Below are 22707 nucleotides of genomic sequence, written 5' to 3' on the forward strand. Positions count from 1 at the left end.
GGCGAACACAGGACTATGCGCAGGACCTGTGCACATTATCATAGCAGGTGTCAAAGCGTTCGTTGGGACTGCAGGTGTAGTTGCTGAACTTGGGCGGGTGCCAAAATTGTGGTGTTGGGAATCGCTGCTCTTGTGGTCTTCACTGCAGGTTTACAGCAACACTGTTAAATGTTGGCAAAACCATTACCGTTTCTACCTGTAACAAAGCTGCAGAGGCGCTCCTGAACATTGCCGCATCGCGTCAGCAGGCAGTAGACCCAGGAGCAGCACAAAGTTGTAACAACTCTGTGACTTGCCATGCTAGCCCCTGCCCGCCAGCCTCTTGCAATTCGTGCGATAGTGTCATTACGTTACAACCTGCGTTAGTCGTCGTATACCATACTCGTGTCCGTAGATTGGTAACCGCAGCGTGTATATCGTATCAGGTCACTCTGTACACCGGGGTCCTGTAATCAAAGTGTGCAAATTCCGTAAATACGGGTGGATTCTCCACTGCAGTACACAGTCTTAGGCAGGTTAAAACGTATAAAAGCAGTCAAAGGGCACGTGGTCTACTATCCCTTCTCAAGTCCACGAAGCACCAAGGAAAACAGCACTCCAACCACTTCCAAGACGGCCGCGTTATCGCACAATACTAGCCTCGCCCACCAAAATCCAAACTACATCCCCCCTAGAACGCAACCGTCATATACTGCTGCTTGGCATTCTTGTGGAACGATTTACGGATTGCGGTTGGGGGCTGGTAGTACGCGGGTCCGGGTGCGTTGGATGACACCGTGTAGGCGTGCTGGTCAATGACTTCCTCATGCCCGGCACTTCGACTCCGGAACGGTGCTGAGACGCCTTTCCCCGGACTGAGCGAGTGGAGGGGCGCGTGCGAGGGCCGCAGGTAGTCATGCGCCACCTTCTCGCCCGCACTGACCAATATTTGGCGGGGTTGCTGCCTGCGGGTGGGCAGACGCAACTGAAAGGAATGAGCGTGATGTCGTTGAGGCGGCGACAGCAAAACACATCCCCCTCAAAGCCCGCAGCGGCCATGCTGTCCAGCCACCGCTGGATGCCCAGGGACAGTGGACGCGAGTTAAGGACCCGAAGAAAGTGAGCCTGCGGCTCTCCCCTCCGTGGAACGCTTGGGAAAGAGATTTCGCTTGTTGCGCCCCTGGCACCCGTTGGTGCCCCACCAGGCACCGTACCGCTGCTGCTGCCAGCAGCATTGGCAGCGCCTCCAGCTGCGTTGTCTGGATTCCTGATGGAGCAAGCCATCCCGAGAGACAACTAGCTGCTCCCGGACATTGCGCCCTCCCTGCTCCTCTCACCCAACCCGCCCCCTTCACCCCGAGCTCCCCGCCCCAGCCTCAGCAGTACCCACCTGGGAGGTGACGAGTCCGCTGTGAGGAACACGGGGCTCGGCCGTTGTGCTTGGCGGCTGAGCTTGGCGCGGATGGATGCATAGTCTTGCAGCTCATACGAGCCGGGACCCGGCCCCGACTCGGGTTTCCCAGCAGCTGCGGAGGGCGCTCCGAACAGCAACGTGTCCAAGGTGGCGGCCATGGAGCCCACGGATGCGGCACCTCGTCCGGCGCTCGTCCCAAAGGAGGACGTCCCCACTCGGGCGCTGCCTCCACCACCGCGGGTGCCTGTTTGGGCCCATGGGTCGCCCTGAGGGACACGGATGGGGGTAAGAGGGCAGTGAATGTGGACCGGTGGGGAAGTGGGGTATTACCACCCGAGGGCACCCCCAACGAATACTGCATCCCGCAGATCGCCCCAAACATCCTTGTCTAGAACAGAACACGTTGCGAAGCGGTCGTGGAACGAGCCCGTCCCACCAGTTCATAGCTTGTGGACGCGGGCGCCTCCAGGTTACCAGACAAGATCAACTCATGCCCTGTGGAATTCTTGAAGGCTGACGTGGCGCCAGGCCTGCTCGTGTAATCCACCTTGGCGCCCGTACGTGTGATGGCCGAGCTGTCGTACGCGCCAGGCCCCAGATGCGGCGTGATACGGTCCAGGGGTACCAACGATGTCGTCGTCTGCGATGGCACGGGCGTGGCCGCGAGGAAATGTGGCAATGTACGACACATACATACAACATGAGTCAGCACACGACGTCCATCGCTGCCGCGCGTCAGGAGGTTACCGCACCCCGGTGTTACCGCCCGCCCCTCTGTGAGCCCGTTGTTGCCCCGAGGCCGTTAATGGACTCCAGTTCGCTTCACCTCCCCACCCTCCCCAAAGCGATAAAGTTTGGACCATGGTAGCAGCACGCCAAGCGGGGCCGCCAAAATGGCGCTCCTTCTTCATCGTCTTCAAACTAAGACAGGCCTCAAGAGGCCTTTGAATCTCTTCCACCATTTTGGATCGGTATGGGCTCGATATGAGCGCATTCCTTTCCACGGAGGGCTTTGGCCGCAGCGACAGGTGCCACTGCGTGGGAACACTCCTTCGGTCGGTCAGCCCGCGTGTGCTGCCAACGGCGAGTCCCCAAGTACTACGGTATTCGGACTGAGCGGAGTTGCTACAGATCTGGATCTGACCCGCAGCGCGACCACAAATGGATTGCGCACAGCGCAGCGCCCTTACGAAAGGTTCATCCATGGGAGGAGTCAACAACAAGACTCTCAAGATAGGCAGGATCAGGTCTGCAATCCCGGAGCAATCCATCTAGCTCCAAGGGACACCCGAACGCCGTCGCCCTCCCACAAAAAGATGGTGGACTAGTCAGAGTGTCTGACAGGTTGAACGCGTTCAGCGTATAGCTGAAGGCTGGTACCGGCAACTACTAGCCCTAGCCCACGGAGGTGGCCGCTGCTGCAGCCCGCAGCCTTACTTTTTCCTGGAAGGCTGAAGTCACAAATGCTTTGCTGTGGCTTTTATCCTCGATCGCAGCGCCAGGCCTCCGGTAATCTGTGGGGCCTGGCCCTGTGTAGTAAACGCGATCCGAAAAGCGCCGAGACTGCGATGCCATGGGACCCAATCCCTTCTTCCCAATGGACTCAGGTTTGGGCCGATCCAGGGATGGCGGTTGTGAATTGTAACTGCCGGGCCTGCACAGTAACGAGGGCTGTGTCATGAAGTGCAAGTAGTAGGGGAAGACCGGCTTCACCTGGCTAAAGGCAGCGGTGGATGGGAAAGGTGATGGGTAGCGCTGAGGGGCGAGAGGAGCCCTGACGTACCCAGGTAGGTCATTGTCCGGATCCATGAAGCGTCTGCTCTCAGTGCTGAACCCCTTTTTTTCCCTGTAAGCAGTTGCAGCGGGTGCAGGAGTTCTGGGCCTACTTCTAATGTCCACTGCGTGCCGCGGTTTCTGTCTTCTCGTGATCCAATGATATCTTACCTGGGTCCTGTATATAAAATTGTCTCAAATTTGGCTGGTATGGAGCTCACAGGCTTGTAGCCCGGCACGGACTTCAGAGGCGCGCTAACTGGTCCTTTGTGGAGATGCCCTTTGTTCGCATCTCCTTCCTTCGCCATGTTTATATTTTCTTGAAGTGCGAAGAGGGTATGTTATATTAATGTGATCTTCCAAGGACTTACTGAAATTTCATCGTAGAGCAAAATGGATGGTTAAATGTGGGAACTAATGTGACACTAAAGCACTTGTAACATTGTATCTTCAAACGTCCTTGCAACTTCGAAGCATTATTCGTACGGCCGTTAAGTCAGTTGGGCCTAGGAAATTGTTTACTTAGGGTAAAAGCTTAAACCGTTGACGTTTGGCAATGGGCATACGTGATATACATTATGTTTCTGAAGGATTGGTGTGCCGCTGTCCTTTTATAACGCTCACATCTTCTTAGCGGTTTTAGTAAACTATCATATCTGGGAGCTCTCCGAGAGTGTAGAGATGTCAATCCTGCAATTGCAGACCACCCCATTTGTATCGCGTATGTTCTGTATTTGCTTGACAGTGCGCAGTCGGCCAGTTGAACCAGCCAGTCACAACATCGTAGGTACTGTCGGGTAACATTTATTTTACATGCTAGGCAAATTTGCAATGAATAAGCTCCTCCTCGCGAAGCACTGCACTTGCTGCGTCCGGATCGAGGGTACGGCCGGCCGCAAAGCGTTGGCCGCAAATCTAGCCATTCAACATACCGGCACAGCAGGTGCCTTGCTCCGCCAGGACAGGAAGAATGCAATGAGGTCTTTGCAATGAGGCGACGGCCACACACAGCGCATAGCACACCTGCATACAAACGAAACACACGAGGTGGCTTTGCTAAGCCACCCCTGCTAATCTAAGCTCCGCCCGAAGCAGCCGCGTTCGCGCTCGCTCGCAAGATCCCCTTCCCAGCAATGCTGGGAAAGTCTAGCCAGTGCCCAGGCGCTAAAGTTTCGCACTAAGCAGCACCGGTCGGCGCATTTCCGTTGAAGCAACAAAGCGATGCAGAAGTCAGGGATTTGGGAGCTCTGGAAATTTCCTCGGCTTAATTTAGGTTCACCGAAGCTATGGAATATCCAATGGATAACCGTCCTACCGCCGCACATTGGGGCCAAAACATCGACCCATGCGACGGTCGCATGCCATTCACGTGACACGTCGAGATGCTATCACCATCACCACCGCCACCACCACCGCCACCACCACCACAATCGCCAGCGGGAAGTACCCCTCGTCTCCTCCCTCGTCCTCCCCTGTCCCATCCTCCAACCCAGTCTGCTAATGACAGCCTCCAGTTCACCTCTGCACCACCTTCGATCCGCGCGTCACAATCGCCCCAATCCGCAGAGCCCGAGACCCGAACTCCGGACAGCTCCGCTGGCGACGACGAAACGCCTTTTCCGCTTTCAGTTGCCCTGCCCTGCCCTGCACGGCAGAGCACGGCACGGCAATGGCCATAGCGACCATACGACACGGCATTCATCTGTACGGTCAACACAGCCGTGGAGCTATCGCAGCATCAACCCTCCGTACACTTATGTGGGTCTGCACTCCGCAGCGAGTGGCGAACAAACGACGCTGGCCGCTGCGCCGCCGACACACCACGCTTCGACATGAGGCATGTAATACACATGTGGTACACCAAGGCACGGCCCCCCAGGCTCCAGAACCCTCAACATTCCACCCTAAGTGTCCACCGCCGCACGCCGCAACACAGGGGCCCCCACACGGCTGGTCTCCGACCCCCGTAGTACACCCCCCTCATCCCCATAGAGAGCCTTACACCACACCACACCACACCACACCACACCACACCACACCACACCACACCACACCACACCACACCACACCACACCACCACACCACACCACACCACACCACACCACACCACACCACACCACACCACACCACACCACACCACACCACACCACACCACACCACACCACACTGGGCACCAGACAACACCAACGCCGCGGAGCAGCCGCGGCCGGGAGCGGCGGCAGCCGGCCGCCACACCCAACCCCCGGCTGCTCACCGCAGCTGCAGCCGCTGCAACTAGGGGACATACACACACATACACGAGCACAAGCGTGCTGCACTGTGCCGGGCAACGCACCGTCGGGCGGTCTCCAGTGCCACACTGCGCTGATCACACGACCCTAATACCCGCCCGCTGGCCCCCGGATTGCCCGGCAGCCAACAGCAACCCAAATAGGGGCCTGTACGACCACGACCACGACCCGCCCACGGCAGGACGCCGCGCCATCCCCATCGGGCCAACCATAATACGTCCCAGGAGTTAAGACGGTGGGCGCAGCCATCACACTTTTTTAACCGCCGGCCCTCGTCACCGCCCGCCAAAGCACACCTCCCAACCCCCGTGGGGCTCAATCCCCGGCCTGTTCCCGTCTGAACATCATGCATCATGCAATACGAACATCGTGCATCCTACGTGAGTCCGTACGAGTGTGTACGAGTGTGTGCGAGTGTGCGATGTGATGTGATGTGATGTGATGTGATGTGGCCTGCGTGGCAAAGAGCGTGCACGCGGTGGTCGCGTGAATTGCATGATGTGCTTGTGATGTGACGTGATACTTGATTTTGTGTGTGTGCGTGTGTGCGTGTGTGCGTGTGTGTGTGCGTGTGTGTGTGCGTGTGTGTGTGTGTGTGTGCGTGTGCGTGTGTGTGTGTGTGTGTCTGCATGTCTGAGTGTGTTGCAAACGCATGCGAAAGCCCTGGAGTAGCCAGGTGGTTAGAGCGCCATGCTCCTGCTGTTGTTGCTGCTCCTACGACTACTGCCGCTAACAATAGTACTACTGCTGCTGCTGCTTGCTGAGCAGCCTAGAGATGCATGGAGAAGGGGCTCTCGTCCCACCACCGCACCCTGTAGGAGGGCACTAGGTGGTAGATCCACCACCCGTCAAGATGCAATCTTGCAATTATTCCCGTTCGCTACCTCCGCCAGCCGCCACCACGCCAGGAGCTTTGATCAAGCCACCGCTCTGCCGTACTAAACCATGAACGATGCATTTCCTCCGTACAAAACACTGCAGCACCATAAATACGGGTCACCACGCCGTTCGCGGTCTTCTAAGGGCGCCGCACCGCACCGCATTACGCAGCATCATACCGCCAAGCCAATAACGCCGATGCAAAAACGACGCATGGCGTTCATCGTTTTGCAACACATGGGGACAGGAACACCCCCAATGAGGAGTCACACCGGGCGGGAGGACGGTGAAGAAGCTGAAGGGCTGCGGGTTAAAGAGCCCCCCTAGGAGGCGCGCCCTGGGAGGAACCCCGGGGGAAAACTAGTCCTAAGCCGGTGTAGGGGCGGAACCGAAGAAACGTGCGTGTAGCCGCGTGTACACATGTATGTATGTGTGGGTGTGTGTGCATGTATGTCGGGGGATGAACACTACGTACCGCCAGCGCCGCTGCCGCCGCCGCAACACGAAAAGAAAGGCTGCAGACAGCACCGACAAACCCCCACACCGACCTCCCCTTTCCTCCGGACAGGCTGGAAGCTTCCTATTGTCCCTCACTCCCCCCCCCTGCCCCACCCGTCCACAAACTTGGCACCGCATAATCCGTTTTCGTTAACAGTGCAACACAGCGCCGCCATCCCTGGAGTTCTCCCTATGTCTCGCTGTGTTCGTGTGTGTGTCTGTGTCTGTGTGTGTGTGCGGTGGCGAGGTAGGTGCTTGGATCAGATGGACGTTCGCGTGATGATGAATACCAAAAACAGCATCAACATCTGCACCCGGCCAACCAGCCAGCCGGGCAGCCGTTCCAACCTTCCACCCGTATCCCCACAGGGCTCTACTACCCAGGCTTACCAAACCCGCGCACATGCGGCCTCCCTTGAGCCGGCCCCTCCCCACTCGGGCAACTAACTGTGCGGTCCTGATGGCCCTGCACCGCCAAGACGGCAGGGAGGGCAGCCGCCCCACCTGCCGCTCCGCACTCCGCTTCGTGCCGCTCCGCCCTGGCGGCGGCCCGACACCCCAACCACTGCCCCGCAGCTCCTTCCTCCAGTCGCCTCCACGGCGGCCGCCCATCACCGTACGAGCACTCGACACCCCGAGCACCCGCACCCACTTTCGCGGAGGCTGTGAGACGTCGCCGTGAGGGGAAGGAATCCCTCCTCGGCCGTCGAGGACAAATTCACCCGTTACCTCTCCCCGCTCGACTCGCACACCTCAAGACTCCCTCACCCCACCCGACCCAAATTCAGCGCTCACTGCTGCCCTGCCCTGCCCTGCCCTGACCGACCCAAACAGCTCCCAAAGCGGCGGTGGCGGGGTGGTTGCATATCCCTCCTCCCCTGTGCTGAACACCCACCTCCCCTCACCTCCCCCCCTTCACGCGGAGCAGGAGCCCATTTCAGGACTTAGACAGCGCCAGACAGGGAACCCCCAAGCCGCCACCGATCCACCGAATGGCGAACAAACCCTCCCCCCCACACACGAACACACCAAAACGCACACGCTCACACACGAGAGAGCAAGGACGCACCCTGCAGGCGGGATGTACCCAGCCAGCCAGCCAGCCAGCCAGCCTGCCAGCCAGCCAGCCTGCCAGCCAGCCAGCCAGCCAGCCAGCCAGCCAGCCAGCCAGCCAGCCAGCCACCCAGCCAGCCAGCCAGGTAGATGTAGCGGGACAGCCGCAAGCCAGCCGCTACTTCTCCAGTAGTGCGCTTCCATCAGCCGAGCGCTCCGCTGATGGTGGCGCCGGCCATGCCCAGCCCGGTGCTCGTGTGGGGCCAGGAGGCGGACACAGACAGCGCTGAGGCCGCTGCAGCGGCGCCCCCGCCCCCGCCCTGACCGAACGGCCCCCTGGATACCACCTGCTGCTGCTGATGCTGCTGCTGATGCTGTGCGGCCCCCAGAGGCTCCTTGTACACCAGCGTCACCCCGCGGCTGGAGCGAATTAAGTTGACCAGGGCGGGTGGCAGGGTCTTCAGGCCCTGGGGTTGGGGATGAGGGACAGAAAGATGAAAGGACACACATGCATGCATACATGCATACATACACATATACACGTGCAAAGGTAAGGAGAAGGGAGTTGAGGATTTCATCTTTACAAATCCTCCAACGATGTAGGGGTTGAGGTGGTGTTGATAGCAAGACGGACTTCTGATCCGGATGTGAAGGTGGGGTTGCTGAAGGGGTTGTTAAATGAGGGGGGGGGTGCAAGGGGGCCCTGTGGGGGCGCGTGACGTGGCTACGCCTGCTATGCACACAGTCCCTGCCGCCGCAGCGGCAGCACCCTCCTCACTCCCCCTGCTCCCTCTTCCCTGTACCCACGCACCTGCGGCAGCGCCAGCGCCAGCACCTGGATCTGCTGCACCCCCACCGCCTCCGCCAGCACCTCATCCAGAGGTCCCTCCAGGGATAGCACCCGGTTGACCGAGAAGCCGTGACCGGAGGCCAGGAGGTTGAAGTTGTCCAGGGAGCGGCGCATGGAGGCGGCCTGTTGGCGAGTGAGGTGGCGGGTGGGCTGCCGCGGGGGGGAGGGGGTACAGGGGGGTAACAGGTAGCTTAGGGTTGGGGGGTACAGGGGGGTTCTGGGGTACAGGAGGGTGGCGTGAGTGTGTGTTAAGAGCAGGGGATGGAGGGTGGCCTTCAGGCCAAATAGCTATTCCCACGCACGCGGGTTTGTCCCCTGGTATATATATCCTATATTATCCTGAAGGTTTTCTGAGAGTATAACGATACAAAACCGAGATTTCTGTGAGCTCAGAAGAGTTGGTTGTGCGTGCTGGTACGACCTGTAAAAATGCCGGCCAGTTAAGGAGGTCGCTCCGGTGTGCTAGAGCATCTTTCGGGTTTCATAGCCACACTGCTCTGCATGGCGCTGACGCGTTGTTATGGCACTATACAGCCCATTGAGCTTACGTACCTACACACTCACACAGCCCTACCGCCACACGCAGCCATCTCCCCTTAACTCCCCCACCTCCCCCACGTAACACACAACGACACAACCACGCACCCCAATGCGCAACCCACCAGGATCTGCGCCAGCAGCAGCCTGTCGCCCCTCTTCATGTCGAGCAACCTGGTGCACAAAAACGCCAACATGTTGCGAGCGTGGTTCTCAACCAGCGACAGACACCGCAGCGCGCCGCCAGGATTGCCCGCACGCCCAGGACCACCGGCGGCGGCCCCGGAGGCGCCTCCACCGCCGCCGCCGGGGCCGCCGCCGGGTGCTCCTCCGGCGCCGCCGCCGCTGAGCTTCTCCCCGCCGGGCCCCCGCGAGCCCCCTGCGGTTGCGACTCCTCCTGCAGCTAGGCTGCCCGGCGGCGTCCAGTCACCTCCGATGGCGATGTTGCATCTGGAGTTTGCCGTCACCACCATGACGGGCACGTGCAGGCGCTTGATTGCTGAGAGGGTGATGGAGCCGATGACGTAGTTGAAGTCATTTGATGTGAGGTGCTCGGACCCCATCACCACCATCTGCGCCTCCACTGCCGTCACGTAGTTATCCATGATGTCTAACAAACCCCACATGCCGCGAACCTGCAACCGGCAACACACACACACACATTCACGTACGCACGTACATACATTCATACATTCATACACCGTACTTAGAATCATACATACATCATACATACATCATACATACATCATACATACATCATACATACATCATACATACATCATACATACATCATACATACATCATACATACATCATACATACATCATACATACATCATACATACATCATTGCGGTCCTTGGACGGGGCCCGTTTCTATCCTGACCCATCACCCTCCCCAAAAGCTCCCGCGGAGGTAACATCTCCGTACTCTGTGCTCCGTACTCCCGTACAAACCCCCGAGTGAGCAGAGTCCACCTCAAGGGGCTAGCCCCTCCCCCTCCCCCTCCCCCTCCCCCTCCCCCTCCTATCACTCACCAGCACCTCCACGCACGTGTCCACCATGCTCTTGAGCAGCCGCTTCTGAAAGACCCGCAACAGCTCTTCCGCATCCGCGCGCTGGAGGCTGTTGCTCACACACGTCACGAGGTGCAGCCGGTCGCGACCGGGGCGGGCGACCAGACCGGCGGCGTCTACAGCCGCAGCCGACACCCGGTTGTTCACCACGAACACCACAATCACCTGGGGGACCACGGGGAGGGAGGGAGGAGAATGAGCCGGCGCGGGATGTGGCGAAAGGGAGGGGGGACGGAAAGGGAGAGCAGGGCCGGGGTGGGGTTATGTCCGGCAGGTAGACGTGGTAGTCGCGACGGGGGGGTAAGTGGGGGGTTGAGAGGGGTGGCTGTGAGGAAGGAGTGCTGACCGTGCGACGAGATGCGGACAGCGGAGGAATCAACCAAATGAGGGACGGAGGGATGCGGCCGATGTGGCCGCCTTCATGCATCCGGGGAAGATATTGCCATGCGAGGTGAGATCCGCCCTGAAGAGGACAGCACAACCAGGAATATTGTCATCATCATCATCATCAACATCATCGGCAGCAGCAGCAGCAAACGAACAATCCGGACATGAAGGAGCAGTAAGGCTGCCCCTTCCCCCCCCCTCTGCCCGGTGTCTACCTCTCACCTGCCCGCCCGACTTGCTTGACAAAGCCTGAGAGGCCACGAAGTTGAGGTTCTGCGACTCGGAGCGATTGGCCACCAGCATGTCGCGGAAGGCCAGGTCGTGGTCCTGGGCCTGTACGGCAGGTAGAGAGGGAGGTAGAGAGGAAGGCGGGCATGGGCGGGGCTTCATGTGGAAGGGAACATTTCAGACCCAAATAAGGCGAACTCAACGCGCAGAGGATGGGCGCAAAAGGGAAGAAGGCCGCGGCAAACTTGACCCCCCCCATCCCCTAAAGCTGCTCTCGTGTTCCATACGCACGGCACCTCACCTCAGTTCACCAAACCACACGAACCTTCTCCCGCACTTTACATCCCCCGCCATCCCCCCCTCCACCCCCCCACCCCTAGCCCCCCCTCCTCCCTCCTCCCCCCCCTCGGCCGCACCTGCAGCAGCGGAATGACCTTCTCCAGGTCGTCCGCGGTGAGCAGCACTCCCGGGCTGACCCGCGCATGTACGGCCAGGGTACGGGCCTTGGGTGCCGCCGTGATGTCCCCCAGGTCCAGACTCACCCGCACCAGCTCCTCCGCCAGGGCCAGCTTGGGCCGCAGCGCGGAGGCGTTAGGGAGCAGCACCGGGAGGGATGGCACGTGGAGCATGTAGCGACCTAGGCCCACGGGGACCTGCCGGGCAGGAAGATGGCGGGACGGGGGGACGGGGGGACGGGGGGAGGGAGGGGGACGTTAGTAGGGTTGGATGCGGGCGTGGATACACCCACGTGGATACGTGCATGCAAGTGTTATCGTACATTAACTACAGCCCACGGCGGGATGGGAAAGGAAGGGAAGGAAAGGGAAGGGAGGAGAGGAAGGGAAGGGGACTTTGGCGACCACAGGTATGGTATCTCCCAGATGAGGGCGGAGACGTCAGGAGGAGGAGGAGGAGGAGGAGGAGGCACCCCCCACACACCGCCACCAAAGGCAGGAGGCGGAAGCACTGGAGGACACCATACCACATAACTGTAAAACACGGGGCACCGTATGCACATCTCATGCGACATGCGTTTGATGCAGCCCCGTATGATGTCCCACTACCGGGAACTCCACACCCGCGCCACCCGCCTACATCACCCACGCGTATACGGCCCCCCAGCTCCCCCCCCACCCCTCCCCTCCCCTCCCCTCCTGACCCCGCACCTGGCCGTCCCGGAATCCCCGCAGGTGGTTGAGGGACTCGATCATCTTGGGGGTGCCAAGCTCCCCGAGCCGTAGCTCTATCACCGCCGACGCCACATCCGGCACCGTATGGTGCTGTACATTCATGCCGTACCCGTAATACAGGTACCCGTACGCCTGGGCATTATTGCGCTGCTCCCCGTTCGGACTAGGTGCGGTGCCGCTGCCAGCAGACGGCGATGGCGCTGTCTGCGCGCCGGCTGACACACGGGTCGACAGCTGCAGCGACAGCTGGCTGCTACTGCCGACGCTGCCGACGCCGCTGCCGTCGGCGGCGGCGGCGGCGGCGCCGCTGCCGCTCGGGCCGACGCGCGTCATGACAAAGGAGTCCAGCGCGCGTGCGTCCACCAGGCTCTCCGCGTACGTGACCTCCATGAGGATGTTGGCGCGGCCCGCGGACCCCCCGGCGGCGGCGATGGGCGCCGACATGCCGCCCGCTGCCCCGATTCCGGAGCGCTCCTTGAGGGCCATGCAGTAGGCCAGCATGGGCACGTCCAGGATGGCGTCACGTGAAAGCAGGGCCAGGTCCCGGGCGCGACGAGCTACCAGCCACTCCACCTTGCGCTCCTGGGGGACAGGGAGGCGGGACGGCGGGGTTGAGGAGGAGGGGGGGAAATAAGGACGAGGGGATAAGGAATGAAGCGCAGCGGCAGTAGCAGTAGCAGTAACAGTAGCAGTAGCAGTAGCTCCTAACAGTACGATGTAACCGCTGTTCGCTCTTGCACCAGTGACAACACGCACACAGCAATGGAAACAAGATACCGCCGATAAGGTATCCTCTAAGTCCCCCCTTTTTCCCGCAAGACCCCCAACCCCAACCCCCCAGCCCCAACCCCCCACCCCCCCACCCCCCACCCACCCACCAGCAGCATGGTCAGCGCGGGCGTGTCCAGCATCTCGGGCGCCCCCTCCGACCCCACTATGAACGCCTCTCCCGCCCAAGTCATCTGCAGCAGGCTGTAGCCCGAGCCCAGGGGGGCCACGGGGCTGCCGTAGTCCTTCTCAAACACCTTGAGCTCGTGGTTGAAGCGGTAGCCGCTGTGCAAGGGCGACGCCACCAAGATGACGTTGTCGCGCTTCAGGCTGCGCAGCGAGCAGGGAAACCCGGGGGGTTGCGGTGGGCAGGGCAAGTCACCAGGTTGCTTGGAGGGGGTAAGACGAAACACACACGAGTGGTGGAGCTGATACTCCAAGAGATATACGGATACCACTCCGCAGGAAATAGACAGACAGATATACATACATCATACTGCATCAGGAAATTGTAAGAAGTTACCGACCAGTAGTTACATTGGTAGGTGGGTAGGCGGGTAGGCTAACACAGCACAGGAAGGATTGGGTTGTGGAGGCAGGGAGGTCGGACGGGTCAGAGGTTTTCAAACACGGGTGGGATCTGGGACCTGGGATCTGGGCCGGAAGAGATCGATTGAGCACCAAGGGATGATGTTCGTAGCATGTGTGAGTGTGTGAAGTTGATTGGCCAGAAGGTGGCTGCAAAGCGTGATCATACGTGCATGTGCGTCCGCGTGTGTGTGTATTTGTACGTATGTACATCACACGCACGGTGTGATTTGGGTTTGTGCGCCTGCAGGGAGGTTCGTCTTTGTTTCGCTCCTTCACGTCGTGTGTCCGGATGGCCGGGCGGCGCACCGCCGTGCAGCCGCCGGCGAGCAGATCCCGGAGCGCAGGTTCTGGCTCACCCGAAGAACCTGTACGACCAGAGCTCCTGCACCACCTCCTCCATCTGCTCCTCGTTGATGTGCAGCAGCACGGGCATCACCGACTTGGCCTCAGCCCCCGCGAGCTGCTCCACTGCCAACACCAGCTGACACAGAATGCGGGCACCCAGGGAGGGGCCCTGAACAGGAAGGGGCGGAGGAGAGGTCCGGGTGGGGGAAAGCGCGGGACACGGGGTTCGATCGGGGGTTCCGGTGTTCGATCGTTTTTTTTCATTTTTCAGGGTATAGTGTTTTCCGGGTATGATGGTGGGGTGAGGTGAGAGGTGATCCATTGGCTGTGGAGGAAGATTACATGCACCCGGCGGGTGGGCTGTTGCGGAGGCCGGGATGAGGGAGGGGAAGGGAAAAGCCTAGGAAGACGCGGTCGGAGGGGGGAGGGCCCAGCGGGAGCTTTTGGGGTTTCTAAGGGACATCGGACTGGTCATCGGCAGGGTGTATACAAAACACCTAACAAAGCTTTAGGTCCAAAGCAATATGGGCCGAAAGCTAAGGTGTGGGGATGGGCGGGGAAATGCGGTTCACAACGAATGATGCCGGTGATGGTGATGGTGATGGTGATGCTGATGCTGATGGTGCCGTACTGTGCCGTACGACTGTACCTGTATTCGGTCGGTCTGCGGCATGATGCCCGGCCGTAAGCGGTCAATGAGATCCCACGGGTCGGAGGTCCACAGGTCGTGTTGCTGACGCCGCCGCAGCGTCAACAGGGACGTCAGCGGGGCCCCCGCCGTCGCCGCGCCACTGCCCGACGATGACCCACTGCCGCCGCCGGCACCCGATGCACTGCCACCGCTGTCAAAATGCGACAGCTGCCGCGACCTGCCGTTCGCATTCACGTGACCGTTGCCGTGCTTTCCATTTGCGGCGGCGGCGGCGGCGCCGCCGCCGCCGCTGTCGTGCGGCGTTGTCGGGGGCGACGGCACCGTCACTGTCTGGTGTGCGCCGCCACTGCCGCCAGACAACCCGACACCCAATCCGAAAGACGACCCGGGCCGCTTCTCCGTACCCGTCAAAAAATCATCTCCCGCGAAGATCTGCATACAGATCGAGCCCTGCCGTAAGCGCCGTATAAGATCCGCGTGATAAATCCTGTACTGCTCGCTGTAACAAAACGCCTCCAGCTCCCCCGGCGCCGACGCGTCCACCGTGCTCCACGACTGCGCCTCTGCCCAAGCCGCATTCGCGCGATTGACGTACATGGACAGCATCTGCGAGGACTTTTTCAGATTACTAGATTCAGCCTCAATCTGCGTCTGGGCCTGCATGATCTGCCCGTGCTTCGCGGCGACGGCGCTGGTGACGGAAACCCGCGCCTGCAGAGGCCCGGCGGCGCCGGTGGTCACCAGGCCAGGGGAATGACCCGTGGGTCCGTTGGCGGTGGGGCTGCTGCGGCTGTTGAAGCGCCGCGCCGCCATAGAGCTGAGGCCGCCCGACATAGAGGCGGCGGCGGCGGCGGCGGCCGCAGTTGTCCCCGCTAGCTGAGCGGTGACGGAGGTGGGTGTGGGGGGTATCACGGCTACGGAGCGGCGGCCGCTGGGGCTGGACGGCAGTGTGTGTGGGGGAGTACCTGGCTGCTGGCACTGATAGGTGATAGAGGGCTCTGCGGGAGGAGGAGGAGGGAGGAGGGGGGGAAGGGGGGGGGAGGAGGGTTTAAACAGGGGAGATGTGTTACGGGAGGTGTTACGACAGGTACGGAAATGTGATGAAGTAAGGTTGCGGGGGTTGTGGAAAGCGATTGGGACGGCTGCGGGAGGCCGCGGACAAACCTTTAACCAGCCGAAGGGCGGTGTGTGGGTAGGGGAATGTGTTTGTGTATACGCCCGCAGGCGGCCGTCTGGGCCAGACGCCATAGCGGTGTGGGCACACACAGCTGCCGTACGGCCTTCGCCGTGAGCAGTGAGAGTGACGGACCCTCATCACCAGTCCACGACCCGCAACCCTTCCTATCTTCCTACCTACCTACCTACTTACCTCCCGCTTCCCCACACACATACATACAAACACAATGCCGTACTCACCTCTGCTGGTCAGCGGGCTGTCCTTGCTGCAAGGCGACCCAAGTCCCCCTGGAGTGCTGGTCCGCCGCATTTTTCCGCCTCCGCCACCTCCTGCCGCCAAAAAACCTCCCAGCCCGCTATTAAAACTGGACCGCGGGCTGCTGCTGCTAGTTGCACCCAGCAGGGGGCTCACAGGACACTGCGCCAACACAGACCCGCTGTCGTCCCAGCCGCCGCCGCCGCCGCCTCCGCCGCCTCCACCTCCGCCGCCGCCTCCAAATAGACGCTGCATTATCCCCGTCGCACTAAGCCGCGGTGGGCCGTTACCCGCCACGCCTAGCGTCTGCGGCTGCTGCTGGTGGGTGAGAGAGCCGCTGGGCGACAGCAATGGCCCTGTCGCCGGGGCCCCCACGCCGCCGCTGAGGTGGCTGTGATGGTGGAGGTGTTGATTGTGCTGTGTGCGCAACGGAGAGACGCCGGCGCTATGGAGCGCGGCCGTGATGGCGCCGCTGTCTGAGGCGCGGGTGCGGGAGTTGGCGCGGCCAGTGGAGAGGGTGGTGGAGGCACGAGGCCCGACGACGGCGGCGGCGGCGCCGCCCCCCCCGCCCGGCGATGGCGCGAGCGTGTTTGCGACGGTGGCTGAGAGGGAGGGCACCCGGGCCATGCTGCCTTGCCGCGAGATAGACCTGTACGACAGGTACAGGTACACAATACAAAGACAACAATAATGACATGGCAGCTCGGAATGAGGTTTGGCGCCGGAGTGAGCCATCAGCTTCGCCCCACCCGACACTCAAGTTACACGGATACAACCGATAATTGTACAACCAAGTAATACCAATACCACCACTAAAACATCACCATTGGCCAAAGCGCACCCGCAAAGAACACACCACCGTGAAAACCCGTCTACACGCCGTCCGGGTCCGTCAGCCCCTTCCTCAGGGGCCCCCCACCCCCCGCCCCCACGTCTCACCCGGTGGTGGTGGGGGCCCCTGGCGGCCAGGAGGAGTCCTCCGCGAGGGGCCCTCCGGCCCCGCCCTGGAGCGGACCGGTGCTGTTACGACACAGCATCTCGTGGAGGGCTTGCTGTGAGGGGGAGGGGGGGAGGGGGAGGGGGGGAGGGGTTCGTAGGCAAGAAGCAAGGTGGGAGGTGCGGTGCGGTGAGGTGAGGTGAGGGAACCTAATGCCCACATTTCCCCGCACCCCACGCCCTAACAACCCACTGGGGGCTCGAGCAGAGGCAGAGGCAGAGGCAGAGGTGTAAGGGGATGGACGCATGGACCCGCCAGCACGCTCGTCGGCCCAGGACTCTTTCCAACCCAACTGCACATCGTTCCGACGTGTCCCAGCCCCCGGCGGGTCCCCTCCCCCCCTCTCTTCCGGCCCACCTTGGCCCCCTCCAGCTCCTCCTTCGTGCTGGAGTACTTGCGCTGCTCCTCCACGAACCGGCCCACGTCATCCGCCAGGACGCGGTGGATCATGAACCCCAGGTTGTCCAGCCTGGGGCCCCGGAGGGGTACGACGAAGCACAGGTGATTGACCGGAGCCGGAGGGCGGGGCACACGGTGGTGTTTGGGTTTGGGGTTGAGGGAATGAGGGGTTGAGGGGGTGAGGGGGTTGCACTACATAATGCGAAGGAAGAGTCAAAAGATACAAATTCCGACCTCTACAACACCTTAATCCCCCACCGTAACACCCCCCCAACTTCGCCCCCTTACTTATTGCCGTATCGTCGCCGCATTTTGCCGCGCCGCAACCGCAGCACTGTGAGCACTATGATCATGACGCGCTTCCTGGCCAGCCACAGCCTCAGTCGCCACGGGGCGATGGGGTAACCTTGGGCGGATAAGGTGTGGGCAGCGGCGGTCAAGGTGCCGCCGCCGACTGCGGAGGGGGGTGCAGGATGCAATGGAGGGGAACTCGATATGAAGGGGAGTAAAAAAGACCCTAACGACAACCGTTGGAACGGTGTTTGTCTGTGTGCTGGGGGGTGATGAAGAAATGATAACGAGTACGCTAAAGAGGCGGGTGCGGGGTCAGGTAGCGGAGGGAACACATCCGGAGGTGGCCCCGGGGTGAGGGCGGCGGAGGAGGTGGAGGGTCAAGCAACAAGGAAAACGGACACCGGTGGTGGTTGCAGCAGGGGGACGAGCTGGGTTTTGGAAGGTTGTGCCTCCGAGCCGCGACGAGGTGGGCCCGTGTGGGGTAGGTAGGGTTGTCCTGGAGACCTCCAAAGCGGGGGGAGGATGTAGCTGACTTGGCGACTGGCGTGTGCGAGTGCATCCGGTATTGCGGGGATGCTTGGATGCGACGGGGACGAGCAGAGAGCCCGTCCCCACACGACCTGTACCTCTCAAAACGTCCAGAGACACGTTGCGAGCCATTGCCGTGTGGAAAATGGATACATCTACATCTACATCTACATCTACATCTACATCTACATCTACATCTACATCTACATCTACATCTACATCTACATCTACATCTACATGTATATTTTATATAATATGAATGCATATGCATTATATCACGGCGAGCGATTCAAACATATTGCAGGGGTGGAGATATGTGTGTGTGTATGTGTGCTGGGGGGAAGGTAAGACCCACCCTGGGGCCTCCGGGCTCTGGACCGCCCCTCTGAGGAGGGGAGCGGCTTGGGGGAGGGCAGGGGCGTGGACCTGCAGCACCAGCAGCACCAGCATCAAGGGGCGGGATTTATGCGGTAGAAAACCCAAACAGACGATTGCAGACACGCTCAAAGCATTAACCACAGCAAAGGTGGGGGAGGGAGTGGCAGCGGAGGCGTAGGCAGCAGCGCGTGCTCCTCCACACCCTCCGAACCCTCCACAGCCTCCGAACCCTCCACACCCTCCACACCCTCCGAACCCTTCACACCCTCCACACCCTCCGAACCCTCCACACCCCCCACACCCTCCACACCCTCCTGGGTGAGGTCCCATCTGCCGCTGCCTGGCTTCACAGCTGAACTCTAAAAGCCGGGAGCCTCGTCGTCCCCCTCGCTGCGTTAAGTACCGCGGTCCCCGGCGGACTCGCTATCTACCAGCTTATCTACCAGGAAGATCGGTCAGCGTCGCCTTGCCTTTAAACTTTCTAAAAGCAAAATTCGAACATATCAATCGAACATACAGACAGACAGGAAGACGGAAGAAGACAAACCCGCACAGACGCAAGACCACAGCTCAGATGCACAGGATTAGACACGTACAAACACAGCAATGTGTTTTACAAACACACGACGCGCACGTCCTCCTCCCCTGCCGGTGCCCCCGGTCCTCCCGGGTTTTCCCGCCCTCCTGTGGGTTGTGACGCCTGTACGGCACCAGGTGGTCTCACGCACGCGCCCCCCATCTCTCACGTACCCGTATAGACATGCGCGCCGCGCCTACCGCCATTCAACACACATAATGATAAAACAAACTGCAACTGTCATTTTCCAACAGGACATACATCGCTACAAACGCGATATAGTCTCCCCTGCCCATGGCGCGACGCAACCGCCCAGCTACCCACCCCCGCTCGCTAGGCTTCGCCTGCCCCGCAGCCACTACCGCGCCTGGCCCCGGCGCCGCCGCAGCGGCGGCGGCGGCAGCGACGGCGGCAGCGATATCAGCAGCGGCGTCGCTTTCCGCCGCGTCAGCCCCCTCCGCCGCCGCCGCCGCTGCTGCCGCTGCTGCCGCCGCCAGCTTTGCCAGGTGTGCTGCGCGTTCGCGCTCCTGCTCCTGTAGCATGCGTTCGTAGGCGCGTTTTTCCGTGGCGAGAGTGAAGCCCGTGTATTTGGCTTCCTCCTTCGGCGCGGCCTGGGGGAGGAGCATCTCCTGGAATGGGGGAGGAGGAAGGGGGGCGGGTTGGTAGATGCGGTGGGGAACGCGTACGGCGAAGGAAGGAGCCATTATTGCGGCGGGCGGGGCAGCACGGGTTCCAGGACGAGGGCGCAAAGCTCTGGTGGTCCGTGGGGTATCAGGGGAGCTTTGCGGGCCCCGGGGGGTGGGGGCAACAGCGCAGGCCACACACTCTCATACAGGAGCATGGCAACGGATCCTAAACCATAAGAGCGGGGGCATCTATTAGAAGACGAGGGAAATAATGCCTCCCCCCTGGCAGAGTCGCAAACGGCTGACAGGTTAAGAAATCGGGACATGGAACATTGCGCTTTGCGGGGTAGCGCCCAGTACTGACAGCGCCACCGGCACAGTACGACAGCAAAACGCTTCCGCCTTAAGCACGAGGACATACTAGCGTACAAAGTAACGGGTAATATATCTTCCCCATGTTGTGGCCACCAGCCAAGAGGGTGCAGTAGCGTTCGGCTAACTATCCATTTGCTATCGGGTCTGGTCAGCCCGGGACAATTTCGGCAGTGCCTTGGGACACGCGTAATTAATAATATGCTCAAGTCCCTTCTATTTCCCACCACCTTCCGATGCGCATTCCAAACTGGAGAATTTGCCGCACCAACCTGCATGACATCTCCCTGCTTTTTTACTTGCTCCTGCACACCGAACGTCCAGAAACATGTAAGTTTTGCCGTGCATTACAAGGATAATGCGGTCTTGTCAGTCAATTGACGTGGGTAGACCCGAACATGTGCGTTTGCGAAGACGTACCGCGAGAAACTGGAGCTTTGCCGTAAAGCTTTGACCACGAGCAATAGCAGGTCGGTTGAGACCTGCCAGGCAAAGCAATTTAGGTGCTCTGGATGCGCTGAGTGCACAAGACAAAGGATGTCGCTGGTGACCCAGGCACGCACCTCCTAACCGGTCCAACTCTCGACAGCGCTCTGATCTCCATGCTTGGGCAATGTACTCCTCCCAAGGAGGCGTCTCTTCTAAATAGGTTGTACTGTAGTTGTTACCCATGGGGCACAGTGGCTTTCTACATCACCACAATTCTCAGGACCCACAAACGAGATGGATGCCATACGTTAGAAAAAGTATAAAAAGTTTGTGTAGTGGACCAAGCTTCCGCTCCTGTTGTACGTCTTCCATTAGTGTTCCCTATCCGCAGCGACATGTATTTTGAAGCCATAATAAGGATTTTACATAGGTCTCAGGCTATGAATGTGTAATGCAAAACAATAGCACCAAGCTGCTGCTGCCATAGAAAGCTAGATTTTCGACATACTCGACTTCCGACACACATCCGCACGACCATCATCAACAAATTATGCAGGCAAAGCAAAGCAAATTGCCTTCAACGACAAAGGCCGCATCAACGAGTTAATGCAATTAATAGATAACAGCCGAGCCATGGCGGTATGGTTCACTCTCGCTCCAACAGCTAGCTCCCTAGAGTACCATCGGCACCGCCCTGGTGGAGCCAACCGCCTTCCCAGCACACCAGCCTGTGGGACTAGCGGCCCGAAGGCCACCAACCAACTTTGCAAAATGGCCAACAAAACTTCCTGGGCAATCCTTCCTGCTAACATCCGGAATCATCAGCGCCTGCTGCTCGCCACGACGCCCCGCAAGTCCCATGTCACGCACGTTCACATGTTCCTTAATTTATTCCCAACTTTGCATGGCAAGAAACGTACCTCCCGGGCCCTGGGCCGCCCTCTCGCAGCTTCGTAAGCCCTGCCAAGCCTATAGCGTAGAGCCGCCCATCACCACAACCCTACACTACGTAGTCCGCAGCTGTGGGCCCCCGCCTTCCTGTTGCGCTTTCCGATGCTCAGCAAGCACATACCCCGCATACACCACCAGGGCGGCTGTAACCGTGAAGAAGACCCACGGGTCCAAAAATCTCAACCTGACACGGGGCCGCACACAAGCGGAAGCATGGGCTTTTCAGCGAACTGGAAGGGACGACGAACCGTCAGACCGGCGTACAGCGGATTGTGCCCAGTCCTTGAGGTGCATCGACAGTTCTACTACTATGCTGCCCTTCAACGCCACGACTGCCATCCCGAAAAACGGAAACAGGGCCTCCGCCGATGGCTCCCGTGACTAACCCTGCTGCGGCCGCCTGACATCTCAGGCGCTGCCGCACCAGCTCACCCTCTCACATCAAGCTTACGAACCCTTTCTAACCTGACCCGTCCCCTGCCCTCCACCTCCACCTGTTGCACCCCTCTTCCCCCTCACCCGGTGGTCGCCGACACGCTGCGGAACATGCTGAACAGCTGGCCCCATCCTGCGGCGCACGCCCACGTCGTGCCGCTCAGCCAGACCACGTCCCGCACCAGCAGGGCCCTAGGAACCATGAGTGCATTGCCCAGCAGCGCCAGCAGCATTGTGCCGACTGAGAGCCCCTCCAGGCTCTGAGGCTCCAACAAATTCCGTACCTAAAGTCCGTCGTACAGGACGAGCACCGGGAATGAGCACCAAGCGAGCGCGGTCATCTCAACCACAAATTGAGTAAAGTAGGAGAAAGATATGATGGAAAAGGATCTAAGGACGGCTGCCTAAACACCAGCAGGAGCAGCAGTTTGCAGGAGGTATCCTGTGACCTGGTCATGCTATAAGGTTTAGACAGGAGGCCCCCACTGGGCCCTCCAGGTTCTCTCTCCTGGGTCGCCGCCGAACAACTCCCCCAAGGCCAAGATACTACCCCGCCATCCCATCCCGAGTTCAGTTCCTTTACCCTCTTCCGCCATCCCCCCTTGCCCTGCCGACAGCAGTGGCACTCACCAGCTGCGGTAGCGGCGACAACGCAAAGAGCAGTGTGGCGCCCCAGCCCGGCAGCTGCCGCACCAACGTGGACGCATCGCCATCGCCCTTCCGAGATAGCTGCGTGCAGGTGACCCACATCCGCGCATAAAACCCAGAAGCGTTAGTGCT

At 60.2% G+C, this 22707-nt stretch overlaps 2 protein-coding genes across 2 annotated transcripts; both read right to left on the reverse strand.

Moving 5' to 3' along the window:
- Positions 1-338: 338 nt before the first annotated feature.
- VOLCADRAFT_120594 (uncharacterized protein) lies at positions 339-3589 on the reverse strand. The gene is made up of 5 exons (XM_002948281.1): positions 3338-3589; positions 2831-3239; positions 1830-2033; positions 1370-1659; positions 339-944 (listed from the first exon to the last, which is right to left on the reverse strand). Exons 1-5 carry the CDS (start codon positions 3472-3474, stop codon positions 671-673), a joined length of 1314 nt encoding a protein of 437 aa, XP_002948327.1. The 5' UTR covers positions 3475-3589; the 3' UTR covers positions 339-670.
- Positions 3590-4681: 1092 nt separating this feature from the next.
- VOLCADRAFT_116770 (uncharacterized protein) lies at positions 4682-22656 on the reverse strand (the record flags this gene model as incomplete). Its single annotated transcript, XM_002948282.1, has 26 exons — positions 4682-4810; positions 5421-5440; positions 7339-7497; positions 8213-8354; positions 8699-8887; positions 9400-9566; positions 9705-9909; positions 10310-10513; positions 10958-11068; positions 11380-11466; positions 11506-11616; positions 12130-12735; positions 13032-13251; positions 13869-14026; positions 14507-15507; positions 15926-16590; positions 16881-16993; positions 17296-17407; positions 17626-17791; positions 18515-18585; positions 19439-19743; positions 20533-20594; positions 20676-20767; positions 21614-21676; positions 22012-22211; positions 22558-22656. Coding segments are annotated over 26 exons (5457 nt in total), but the record flags the coding sequence as incomplete, so codon positions are not given.
- Positions 22657-22707: the final 51 nt, after the last annotated feature.

Source organism: Volvox carteri (genome assembly GCF_000143455.1).
Source record: "Volvox carteri f. nagariensis unplaced genomic scaffold VOLCAscaffold_9, whole genome shotgun sequence".
Lineage (NCBI taxonomy): Eukaryota > Viridiplantae > Chlorophyta > Chlorophyceae > Chlamydomonadales > Volvocaceae > Volvox > Volvox carteri.